The sequence below is a fragment of the Ranitomeya variabilis genome, chromosome 4 (assembly GCF_051348905.1).
Source record: "Ranitomeya variabilis isolate aRanVar5 chromosome 4, aRanVar5.hap1, whole genome shotgun sequence".
NCBI classification, from domain to species: Eukaryota; Metazoa; Chordata; class Amphibia; order Anura; family Dendrobatidae; genus Ranitomeya; species Ranitomeya variabilis.
The window spans coordinates 536,523,154-536,536,198 of NC_135235.1; the positions used below are offsets into that span (position 1 = coordinate 536,523,154).

At 40.8% G+C, this 13,045-nt stretch overlaps 1 protein-coding gene across 1 annotated transcript; it reads right to left on the reverse strand.

Annotated features, from left to right (window-relative positions):
• Positions 1–4,962: 4,962 nt before the first annotated feature.
• Positions 4,963–8,992, reverse strand: LOC143767016 (keratin, type I cytoskeletal 42-like). Its single transcript, XM_077255034.1, has 7 exons — positions 8,952–8,992; positions 8,123–8,309; positions 7,876–7,958; positions 6,489–6,645; positions 6,244–6,405; positions 5,397–5,522; positions 4,963–5,199 (listed from the first exon to the last, which is right to left on the reverse strand). Exons 1-7 carry the CDS (start codon positions 8,990–8,992, stop codon positions 4,963–4,965), a joined length of 993 nt encoding a protein of 330 aa, XP_077111149.1.
• Between the last annotated feature and the right edge of the window lie 4,053 nt (positions 8,993–13,045).

Sequence of the window (13,045 nt, forward strand, 5' to 3'; positions counted from 1 at the left end):
ATGCGTGTTTTACGGACGTAAGAGCGCAGAAACTACGTCCGTAAAACTCGCATAACATACGGCACAATTATTCTCAATGGGGCTGCTCCTATCAGCCGTATATTACGGATCCGTAATATACGGCTTTCTACGGGCGTACAAAATCGCAGCATGCTGCGTTTGTCAGCGTATTGCACAAAAAAATCGCCAATGAAAGTCTATGGGGGCGAGAAAAATACGGATTCCACACGGACCTGCAGTGTGACTTGCGAGAAATATGCAGCGGTGTTAGTGAAAAGTCGGTAATTCAATTGCCGGCTTTTCATTTCTCCTGCACAAACCCGACAGGATATGAGACATGGTTTTCATACAGTAAACCATCTCATATCCCCCTTTTTTTGGCATAGTCCACACTACGAATGTTAGTAGTGTGTATGTGCAAAATTTCAGCGCTGTAGCTGCTGAAATAAAGGGTTAAATGGTGGGAAAAAATTGGCGTGGGCTCCCGCGCAATTTTCTCCGCCAGAATGGTAAAGCCAGTGACTGAGGGCAGATATTAATAGCCAGGAGAGGGTCCATGGTTATTGGCCCCCCCGTGGCTAAAAACATCTGCCCCCAGCCACCCCAGAAAAGGCACATCTGGAAGATGCGCCTATTCTGGCACTTGGCCACTCTCTTCCCACTCCCTGTATTGGTGGGATATGGGGTAATGAAGGGTTAATGCCACCTTGCTATTGTAAGGTGACATTAAGCCAGATTAATAATGGAGAGGCGTCAATTATGACACCTATCCATTATTAATCCAATTGTTTGAAAGGGTTAAAAAACACACACACACACATGATTAAAAAGGATTTGAATGAAATAAACACAGCGGTTGTTTTAATAATTTATTGCTCTCTCAATCCATTTCCAGGCCCTCGCTTGGCAAAACAATAAACACACAAGATACATACCTTCTGGTGAACCGTCTCGTCCCACGAAGTAATCCATCTGAAGGGGTTAACTAATATTACAGGCAGGAGCTGCGATAAACCACTCGCTCGTGCCTGTAATCCCCGGGTGCTGAAAGGAAAGCTGGATCTGTACTTACATTGAGTCGCGGTGATGTGCCCCTGCTGGATGTTCTCATGAACTGCAGCCTGGGAACTTTTTCCCACACTCCAGGTCATATGAGGACATCCACCAGGGGGCGCATCACCGCGACTGAAGGAAATGTAGGTCAATGACCTACATTTCATTCATTCGCCGGGGAATTACAAGCACGAAGCACAGCTGCATTAGCAGGGCTCCTGCCTGTAATATTAGTTAACCCCTTCAGATGGATTACTTCGTGGGACAAGACGGTTCACCAGAAGGTATGTATCTTGTGTGTTTATTGTTTTGCCAAGCGAGGGCCTGGAAATGGATTGAGAGAGCAATAAATTATTAAAACAACCGCTGTGTTTATTTCATTAAAATCCTTTTTAATCATGTGTGTGTGTGTTTTTTAACCCTTTCAAACAATTGGATTAATAATGGATAGGTGTCATAATTGACGCCTCTCCATTATTAATCTGGCTTAATGTCACCTTACAATAGCAAGGTGGCATTAACCCTTCATTACCCCATATCCCACCGCTACAGGGAGTGGGAAGAGAGTGGCCAAGTGCCAGAATAGGCGCATCTTCCAGATGTGCCTTTTCTGGGGTGGCTGGGGGCAGATGTTTGTAGCCAGGGGGGGCCAATAACCATGGACCCTCTCTAGGCTATTAATATCTGCCCTCAGTCACTGGCTTTACCATTCTGGCGGAGAAAATTGCGCGGGAGCCCACGCCAATTTTTTCCGCCATTTAACCCTTTATTTTAGCAGCTACAGCGCTGAAATTTTGCACATACACACTACTAACATTAGTAGTGTGGAATATGCAAAAAAAAAAGGGGATATGAGATGGTTTACTATATGTAAACCATGTCTCATATCCTGTCGGGTTTGTGCAGGAGAAATGAAAAGCCGGCAATTGAATTACCGGCTTTTCACAGATATCGCGCAGAATGAAATATAAATACAGAATATATATATATGTGTCTCAATGACATATATATATATATATATATATATATATATATACTGTATATATGTTTTCCTGAACATTTGAGCACATAAATCCATTAGATGTCGGTTTTGCAAGCCTGCGCAAAAATCTCGCAGTACGGATGCCATACGGATTACATACGGAGGATGCCATGCGCAAAATACGCTGACACACCCTGCCTATGGATCAATATTTTGGGAACATTTCTCCGTATTACGGCCGTAGTACGGACGTATAATACGTGGCGTATTGTCTTACGCCAAGTGTGACTCCAGCCTTACACATTAAATAGCAAATAGCAGGGGCACAATTATAAGATTATTTCAGCACAGGAACTTTTTTTTAGCACATCCAATTGTGGAATTATTATTCCAAGATCTATTGATTAAAATGTACTTTGCTGGAAAACAACTTTAATTTTGATTTTACAAAACTTCTATGATTAACCCAACCGTGGGAAAGTTATTTCCTGAGGTAGCTAATACTACAATATGGATATACAGACACATCAGATTCTTGCATTGTCAGAGATAAAGTTTATTTTAATAATATACAGTTAGAATATAACTAAAGGATGACCATACAGTCCTAGAGCCATCATTATTTGTGATATGCATGCCCAACAGATCTCATGAAAGAGACCATTCTAGATCTTTTGGATCTCTGGGATCACAATGTAATGGTTTTTCAAAAGTGGGTTACATCACATTTTCTCAGGGGAAGAAAAGTATCTGCTGAGCTTTTGGTTAATTATTAATAGATAAATGTCTACAAACTTATCACATAATGTATAAATAGATGTCCCTTTGATGGTTAAGGACAATATTTGTAGGGCTTTATAATATAGTATTAGGGTAGAACCTAAACCGAGAGTTGAGTATTGTAGGTTTTTCAACTGGATGACATAAACCGTACACTCATTACCTCACCCCCTCAGCTCAAAAACGGTATTCTATGTAAGGAGTCACATATAATATATAAAATATAATGCTCCTTCTCATAATTAAAACCAGCAGAACACATCTATAGGAATTAACAGTATATTAACAAATGTTTTCCCCACAAACCATTAAACCAAGAATCACTTGCTTAATACCTCCAGTGACTAATACAAAGAGAATATATATAAATGATAAAGAATTATATTTATTTAACATTATTTTCCATGTTTTATGCTTGTTCTTCACATTTCTCCTGTGTGGGTTGCATACAATTAGCACTTGGGTTCGTGGCAATGCTCAGTGGTATGATGGACAATTTTGTGGTGAGATCCTAAGGAAAGAAAAAGCTTGAATGTAGGATTATTCTATTAGATATATTGACATGGTTATTTGATGAATGGAAGATAATGATGCTATTTTTATCCTGAATATTGATAATCAATAGATGATGACTTGGGGTTGAGAGAATGGGTGTCCGGAGTGTCATATTCAAACTGAGCTTTACTTACCATTTATTGTTTATAACTAATTGAGACTCCACTTCTCCATTCACACAGGGGACAAATGACACTATTTCTTATGATTGGTAGAAGTGTCAGTGGTGATATCCTTTTCTGTGGATAAGTAATAAACTATATTCCTGTGATAACCCCTTAAAGTGACTAAACATTTTTTGATTTATGCCATATAGCATGATTGCAGAATTTGTCCTGTGTTGTGCCCATTCTGCTCTAAAGGATGCATTTGTCAGTTTAGAATACTACCTATCCTAGTAACCAAGAGTCTTGTCTCTTAAAGCTGGCCATAGACATGCAATGTGTCGCGTTATGCTGGTGGAGGTAATTTATGTGTTAGAATTCTCAGTGTAGAATCATCAGTTGATGAACTTACCATGATGTCCACTTGACATGTGATGTTCTGAAACGCTAAAAATCAAATTAGAACATTAATTTAGTTATTAGTCAGTAAGTTATGTACTAACGTTCTAAAAGCTTACAATAAATATCAAGCAAAAGATACCTAGTATGCAATATTTGCGTCTCTCAAGAAGAAAGAAAACTGTCTCTAGTACCATTGGACCTCAGAAGTCAGTGCCCAACCATTTCACAAATCATTACTGGGAATATCACCTGGGACAGAATCTCATCCAAAAAGAAATTGCACCAATCAATAGAAAATTTGTTTAAGGTGTTGCCCTAGTCATTCTAGTACTCGTTGATTCTAGGACAGGACTGTGGGATAGCTCCATGGTCTCCTTTCAGAGACTCCAGCTCGACTAAGAAGTCTAAAAGTCCAAAATGGAAAAAACTATGTATATAACATAACTTCTCCAGAAGGACGAAAACAGTCTCTCGATGTCCATCTACTGGATTTAGCTATCCTGTAAGTTATTGTTTAATCTTTAAGAATTACTTGGAACAAGAGGGACAGTTTTGTTCCTTCTAGATAAATGCTGATTTGAGTATTGCCTCTATTATAAGTCTCCCTGTGGCAGTTGACAGTCTCCATACGAAACAGTACCCCTGAAAGTACAGATAACCAGTGGAGCACCAATTAATGCTCTGGTGTCTGAAATTGTCGTAGTAGTGGAAATTATTATAAGAAATTAGGAAAAATGAACACATTTTTTCCAGTAACAGCACCTTGTTTCTTGGCTGTGTCTGGACATCCAACTCAGCCTATAAGCTTGAATTGAGCTGAACAGTACAACCAAGAGCCTTTCAAAAGAAATAGTGAAAGGTCAATAAGGTGTGTAATACTGCTCCTGTAGTGGTGCTGTACAAAAATTCACTACTTTTGAGGTTTCCCTACAGAAATTGTTTCTACACAGCAGGACACCCTGTGACCATTTTATTGTTACCAATAAAAAGATTGTTCAAGAGGACAATCATTTTGAATAGCCTTGAACTGAAACAACAAAGTAAAGTAACTTCTTTCTTTTCTAAACTGAACAACATTTGTGTCAACTAATGATATACATACTGAATATCATGCCCATCCAGGAGGCGTTTGTAAGTGGCGATCTCCATTTCCAGGTGGGTCTTCTGATCCATTAGGATTTTGTACTCATAGTTTTGACGTTCTAGATCAGACCTGATTTGTCCCAACTGAGACTCCACGCTGTTGATCATTGCTTGTAACTGGCTGATTTGGGAGCCATAGGTAGCTTGGGTCTCTGCCAATGTGCATTCCAGGGCTGATGTCTGATTGTAAAAGCACAATACAAGACATGAAAAATTGTTACGAAGAAGTTCGAAAATGTCTACCTGATTCATTGTGGATTCACGAGATAAACTCAATTTAAAGGAAATCTGTCAGCAGGTTATTGCTAGGTAATCTGTAGACAGCATGAGGTAGGGGTTAAAATATTGAGCTCAAGAAATCTACAAGTCTTTCTCACCATGCTCAGTTGGCTCTGCAGTTCAATCTCCAAGGTCTGGAGAGTGCGCTTCAATTCAATAACCTCAGTTTGAACAGACTGAAGTTGTTCTGAACCTGAAGCTACTTGACGATTCAGCTCTTCACTCTGTAGATACAAAAACAGCATGAATTCTAAATTTACTATACATTAATGGGCAGAATCATTATACATATGATACGTTTTTCTCCAGAACTCTGTCTTAAACCTGTTGAAATGACAATGATTTTTTTTTTCATTTCTACTTTTAGCATTTTTATACCAGTACTGGCCAGGTCTGCCAACATTTTGAAAAGTGGATGAAAGGGACATAGCTGACAAATTCATCAAGACACTAGTCTTGAAGAACAAGGAGTTGAGGACCCATGATACTTGAATATGACTTACTGCAACAGCAACATAATCATATTTTGTTAGTGTATTTTGATTTTATTGTCTTAATTTTGTATTTTATACCTTGAGGATCTTGTCATTTGACAGCAAGTGAAGATGGTAAGAGAAAAATATCGTGAATAACCAATGTTCTTAGGTTCACAAGTATCATTTTTCTCCAAGTCAGACCATAGTAGGTATGTCAATATGAATCTTCACTGGGTTAACATTGGGGCTTGACATAAGCACCCATTTCTATATTCACAGCAGCCATGGGTTGGGTACCAGAAATGCTGATTCTGAAGTTAGATGTGGGATTTAAAGATGGGTATGTTGTAAATGTTTAAGATAGGAAGAGCCCTTCAAGATCTTGTTTTTGTACCCTGGAAGCTACATGGCTCATTTAATCAATTCTCACTGCCCAGACCATCCTTTAAAAATCTTGAAAGAACATTACCCTTTGTCTGAACATGTTCTCTGCATCTCTCAGGTTTCTGTCCATCAGATTCTCATATTCATCTCGGATTTCAGACAGGGCTCTGTTCAAGTCAATAGATGGGGCAGCATTCAATTCAACATTAATTCGGGCTCCCAGTTGTGCACGAAGACAGTTTACTTCCTATGGTACAAGATAGAGTACAAGGTTCTAAAATTCTGCTCAGTCCATCAACCAATTTAATAGAGGCAATATATGCATGATACCTCTTCATGATTTCTTTTCATTTCCTGTAATTCTTCTTGAAGGTTTTGAACTTGCATCTGAAGATCACATATTTCTCTGTTAAGACCTTCCAGGACCCTACGTAGGGCATTCACATCTGCTTCAGCATTCTTACGCATGCTGAGCTCCATCTCATACCTGGAAAGCACACAGCAGATATATTTTTGCTAAAGTAAATAGAACAAGGTGTTCATCATAGTGAATCTTCAACATGTCAATCGACAACACCCCAGCCAAGACTAATAAATTGTGTTGGGAATAGTACAGGGTTTAGAGGGAACCTGTTAACTGATCCATCCTGTCCAAACCATATGGGCAATATGAATCAGAGCCTGGCTACATTGGTTGGTGTTTTAGCAAAATAAACTTTATAGATTCGGCCAAGGACTATATGGAGAGTAGTCGAGCTCCTCCCCAGGTGGCTCTTCCCAGTATTACCAGAGATAAATTCACAAGATTCTCTCAATGTACACATGAGGGAAAGATCTTTATAATTTTACTATTTTTGCAACCTCTTAGGCTTTTTGCTAAGCAAAAAAAACATATCCATCAGGATAATAAGACTCAAAGATCATATTATTATTATATCTTAAAATTTGTTTTTGGGGGAGGTCTATGTCCATATATTAGTCCTGTGAATGACGGTATTCAAGTTATACAATTCTTTATAACGAAAATATAGTGAAGTAGATTTAGAAAGCCAACTGTGCCCAAATTCTGTTAAATTGCGCTAAAAATTAGTAGCTTAAAAAATTAACTTGAAAAGTTACAGTACTAATTAGGTTAGTACAGTGTGCCAAATTTATCAATGCATGCTCCATTTTTGTGCTCAAACTATTGGTGTAAAGTATGCCACACATAAGATAATGTGAGAAAGAGATACTATGTTGAGATATGTCATTCCACGCATCACTGTGATACATTTTATTACGTTTCTCTTTAGTTTTATTTTTGAACTTGGTATTGATAAATTTGTGTGTATTTTGTTCTGCACTCAATTTATACAGCCATGGAAGCAATCAGCTGATTTCTGCACATACAGCGCCTTCAAACTGCGACAAACAACTAATCACATCTAGCAGATATTGTGGTCAGTCATACATAAATAGCCCATATCTATCAGACCAAGAGTCTGCTGGGGAAAGTGCTGTATAGCATTTATATACCCTGACAGGACATATGTTACCCTCTTTAAATGCATTCCAACATCCCAAACCTTTAAATTACTGAACTTCTATTTCCCTTTTTCTATCAGTTTACACATATTTTACTAACCAGCAAACACATCAGAAGATCCTGCAGTATAAATCATGTATTACATTTTTCTTTGAGTGCTTATTAAATAGAAATAAATATCAGGGTACATACTTGTCACGGAAATCATCAGCAGCTAATCTAGCATTGTCAATCTGCAATATGATCCTTGCATTTTCCAAGGTAGCTCCTGCAATCTGTAAAATACATGAACATTTTAAGCTTTTTGTTGGGATATTGAGAGTCAGAAACATTTATGTTTGCAAATGTGTATTTATTAAATGTAGTTTTATATTGTATTTCTAATTTACTTAATTTTGGTGATATAGACAATATAATTTTGAGTTACCTGCTACTTTACCTGGTTTTGGAGTTCAGAGATGGTCCTAAAGTACTGGCTGGAGTCAGGTAGTGAGCTGGGGGCATTATTGGCATACCATTCACAGATTTTGCGCTCCAATTGGGCATTTTCTTGTTCAAGAGCACTCACTTTGTCCAAGTAGGAAGATAAGCGCTCATTTAATATTTGCATGGTTTGTTTTTCGTTAATACTGAGTAGACCATCATTCTTCCAACCACCATGACCTCCTGAGCTTGCATAATGACCATGGCCTCCATAATGGCTGCTGGATGCATGCTTGGAAAATGAGACTGCTTTACAGCTTGATCCACTATGGTGACTTACAGATTTGAGGTGGCTTCCATGATGGGACATGCTTGAACCATGTGAGCTTCCATGATGTGACAGATGGGAGCCTCCATGGGACAGATGGGAGCCTCCATGAGACATATGGGAGCTGCCATGATGCATTTTATGGGAGCCTCCTAGATGGGACATATGAGAAGAATGCAGGTGAGATTTATGGAATCCTCCATGATGACTTAAATGGGATCCTCCCATGTGGTGGGACAAGTGAGAGCTTCCATGATGGGATCCTCCAGAGTGAGGTGATGAATGACAGCCTCCATGATGGGAACCTCCAGAGTGGTGGGACAAATGAGAGCTGCCATGATGGAGCAAATGTGATCCTCCATGGTGGGAGAAATGGGAACCTCCAAGATGAGATGAATGAGAACCTCCATGATGAGACACATGGGATCGTCCATGATGAGATCCTCCATGATGAGATGTAGGCACATGGCTGACCATTTTGGAAGAATGACCTCCTGTGTGGCAATTTCCTTTATGGCCACCAAATGAAGAATAACCATGGCTGGTGGAATGCTTCATGTTGACAAGAGAAGAGAAGGAATTGGAAAGGGAAAAGAAGCACAATTGAATATATCTTAAGTCTACGACTGAAGTGTGATACTACCTCGCTGCCTTTCTATTTATATATGGAGCAGGAGGCGTTGCACATATAACTTTATGAGCTTTTTAGTTTGGAACTTTATTGACTAATGATTCTTAGGTTGATCAGCTGGAGCTTGTGTTTTATAGTGTGTATTACATAGAATGCTTCAGGAAGGTGGAGGGATTCCAGCATATTTCTTATGATGCTGTGCATCTTTCATTTCCACACCCTCACAAAGTACATAAACTCCTTGTTTATTTAAAGATGAAAGTATTGGTAAATTCTGAGTAGTGGCAACACCTGAGCTGTACATTTATAGGCAATGCATTACATGACCTTTTATGGGCCATGAGTAAAGCTCTATTATAAGGTAATTGTGAGGCTGTTCGGTAATGGCTTAAATTAAATGAATAATTCACTTTTCCTATATTCTTCTATCTTATTCTAAACATTTCCTAACATACCGTACTTCTATAACTACAGTAAAAGTGTCCATATTATGGAGGAAGCCCATCGTGGCTGTTCTATGGTCATAAAGCCATATGGAGAGCTTTTAAAATGTAATATCCTGCTCAAAGGAAGGGATGCCACACCCTTGCTGTTAGGGTTGGCAGATTGCACTAAATATAATAAATAATAAAGTGCAATCGCAACCCGGGGTCCATTGTGCAGAGATGAAAAACTGCTGCTGGTGAGTAATGACGGAATACATGGCGAGCGATTACCCGTACACACTGGGTTGATCGCCACTCAGTGTGAACAGCATGTGAATTGACCTCGCTCACAGAAACAAAACAGAGGCTCTGCAATAGAGCTGTGTCACTCGCACACAGAAACGAAAGAGATGCTCTGCAACTGAGCTGAATCACTCGCACACAGAAACGAAGGAGAACTCTGCAACTAGGCTGTGTCACTTGCACACAGAAACGGAACAGATGCTCTGCAACTGAGCTGTGTCACTCACACACAGAAATGAAGGAGATGCTCTGTAACTGAGCTGTGTCACTCGCACACAGTAACGAAGGAGATGCTCTGAAACTGAGCTGTGTCACTCGCACACAGAAGCGAAGGAGATGCTCTGCAACTGAATGTCCTTATCATAGACGAAGCTCATCGTGGATATTAAATGGTCCATGTAGAGAAGGGGTCAGTCCACATTCTTAGATATTGAGTGGCAAGGATCCACACTCTAAAATAATTGCATTTGGTCATGTGACTTTATCCGTGTTGGTCTTTCTACAGTAACAGGTCCTATGTATATTTGGTGCTTTAAATACCACTGCATATTGCAGTTTTGTCATGGTTTTTAAGCAATTTGCTGTCAAAAAACATAATCATAGTATACAAAATCTCCTTGTGTATTTTAGGTTTGATAGGTTAGGCTCAAGCCAGGAGTTTTATATTCTTATAATGACTATGGACTGTATATGTAGCCATTTATATATGGTATACTCGGAAGTATATTTGCACAAAATAAAAAGCACTTGTCTTCACTAATAATATTATATCTTGATTTCTATCTGAAGATGCATGCTTAAATTCACCTACAGTTAATTTTCCAATATTTTGAGGGACAAATTTACATACAGTGTACAGTGTATGTAAATATACAGTGTATATATATATATATATATCTATATATATAATTGTCTAAGGGTTTTTCCGTCTGTCTGTCTGTCTGTCTGTCTTTCTGTCTGTCTGTCTGTCTGTCTGTCTTTCTTTCTGTCTGTCTGTCTGTCCTGGAAATCCTGGCCTGGCGGCCTCGACCAATCAGAGACGGGCACAGCATGGCGACGATGATGTCATAATGGAAATCCCACGTCTCTGATTGGTCGAGGCCGCCAGGCCTCGACCAATCAGCGACGGGCACAGTATCGACGTAGATGTCATAATGGTTGTCATGGCAACGATGATGTCATAAAGGTTGCCTCGACCAATCAGCGACGGGCACAGTCTGTCGCGAATTCTGGAATCATCATTGTCCATATACTACGGGGACATGCATATTCTAGAATACCCGATGCTTTAGAATCGGGCCACAGTCTAGTATATATATATATATATATATATATATATATATATAGTGACAGAGTCACTGGCAAGGTGATAGAGGGGAGAAATGTGTCACTGCGTTTAAAGGCGTCAGTGATATTAAACCAGAGCATTTTTCTCCAGCACACTACGTGTTGTGAGGGTTACGTTGCGTAAAAAGGGCTGGTTTTATGTGGACCTTCATAGAGCGGGTGGGAGAAGGTCCCCTTAATCTTCCCTGGCAGAGCTGCCAGGACCTGCATGAGGTCATTTACATGATGGGAAAGTCACAGGCTTGGGTTTAAATTACTGAGCTTTACAGGCAGTCTTGGTTCAGCTAGGCTGAAGAGAGGAGTCTCCAGAGGCTTTGTGGCTTGTCGAGCACAGACTGAACCTGTGCTGCTCCAGTGTGAGTGTGAGTGCTGTCCGCAACATACGGACTGTGTTGTAGCATGTTGTTTTCCTTTTGTTTTTTTTGTTCCTGTTTTAGCCAGAAAGGCTGAGTTTTGTTTCCCCATTAGTTGGTTTATGCTGCTTGACAATAAACCAAAAAGGATTTAAAAAGATGGTGTTCCCATTTTTCCTACCTCTCTGTGCCACCACATGAGTGAACTTCTGCAAGTGGTGAAGAATGCGGGCATTGTTCGGGAATGCCAGTAGCATTCATGGTCAAAACTGCATTTCCTGGGTAAAGGAGGCACAAGCCAGTGGGCGGCATCATGCAAAATGGAGGACCTCCTCAAGTCCATTAGGAGACGAGTAAGCTGCTCATCCAGCAACTGCAGCAGCGGCTTCAGGACCAATTCAGACAGCAGCAGCAGCAGCAGATCGAGCTACTTGCTGAGGCAATTCAGGGAACACTAGAAGCCCAGCCCAGAAATCCAGATGACACCACGCATGTCTGGAAGGCGGTAAGACAAGCGATGCAGAAAATGACCCCGGGTGATGACATAGAGGCATTTCTGACTGTTTTTGAGCAGGTGGAGTGAGAGAGACTCCCCGCATTTCAGTGGGCAGAGGTGCTAGCCCCCTATCTAACCGGCGAGCCCCAGATGGCTTATTAGGCCTGACCTTACAAGATGCCCGGGAATATGTTAAACTGAAAACTGAGATACTGGCTCGCTCAGGTGTGACAATGTCTGTCCGAGCCCAAAGGGTTCATCACTGGGCGTATTGCAGTGATAAGCCACCTAGCTCCCAGATGTTTGAATTGCTCCACCTTGTGCAGAAATGGTTGCAGCCGGAGTCCTCCAACCCAGCCCAGATGGTTGAAACGGGTTGTAATGGACAGGTTTATCCTTTCCCTTCCTAGGTCAGTACAAAAATTGGGTGGCCGAGGGGATCCTCGGAATGCGGATGACCTGGTCAGCCTAGTAGAAAGATACCAGGTGATCGAGAGGTCCCCAAAGAGGCCAAGGGGTGGTGCATCCCCATACTGGGATACCCAGCAGGAACATGAGTCCCAAAAGAGGGGTAGAGCCACCACTGGGGGAGGTCCATGGTCCCAAGGTCCCGTTGAAGGGGTGCAAAAGTCTGCGGTAATGACTTGATATGTTTGCGGTGTCACGGTCCTGGACACGTACTGCCTATTTTCCTTTGTCTTCTAAAAAGATGGACTACAGTCTAGGCCAGCGCTGCTCATACTTCACTTACCCTGCTTGCAGTGTAGACCATCAGCCCAGGGGATGGGCCTCAGTCATGTCCTGTGACCATAAATGAGGTGCTGGTGTAAGGACTATTGGACTCAGGAAGTTTGGTGACCATGATAAGGTCTACACTCCCCCACCAGCTGATTCCCGGGAAATGCTGTGTCCATGGTGATGCCAAGGACTACCCTATTGCCAGTGTCTGTATAAAAACTAACTGTGGCACTGAGTCCCATGAGGTCAGGGTTATGAAAAACTTGCTACACCCCGTGATAATCGGCCGGGACTTCTGCCTGTTTTGGACTTGTGGGG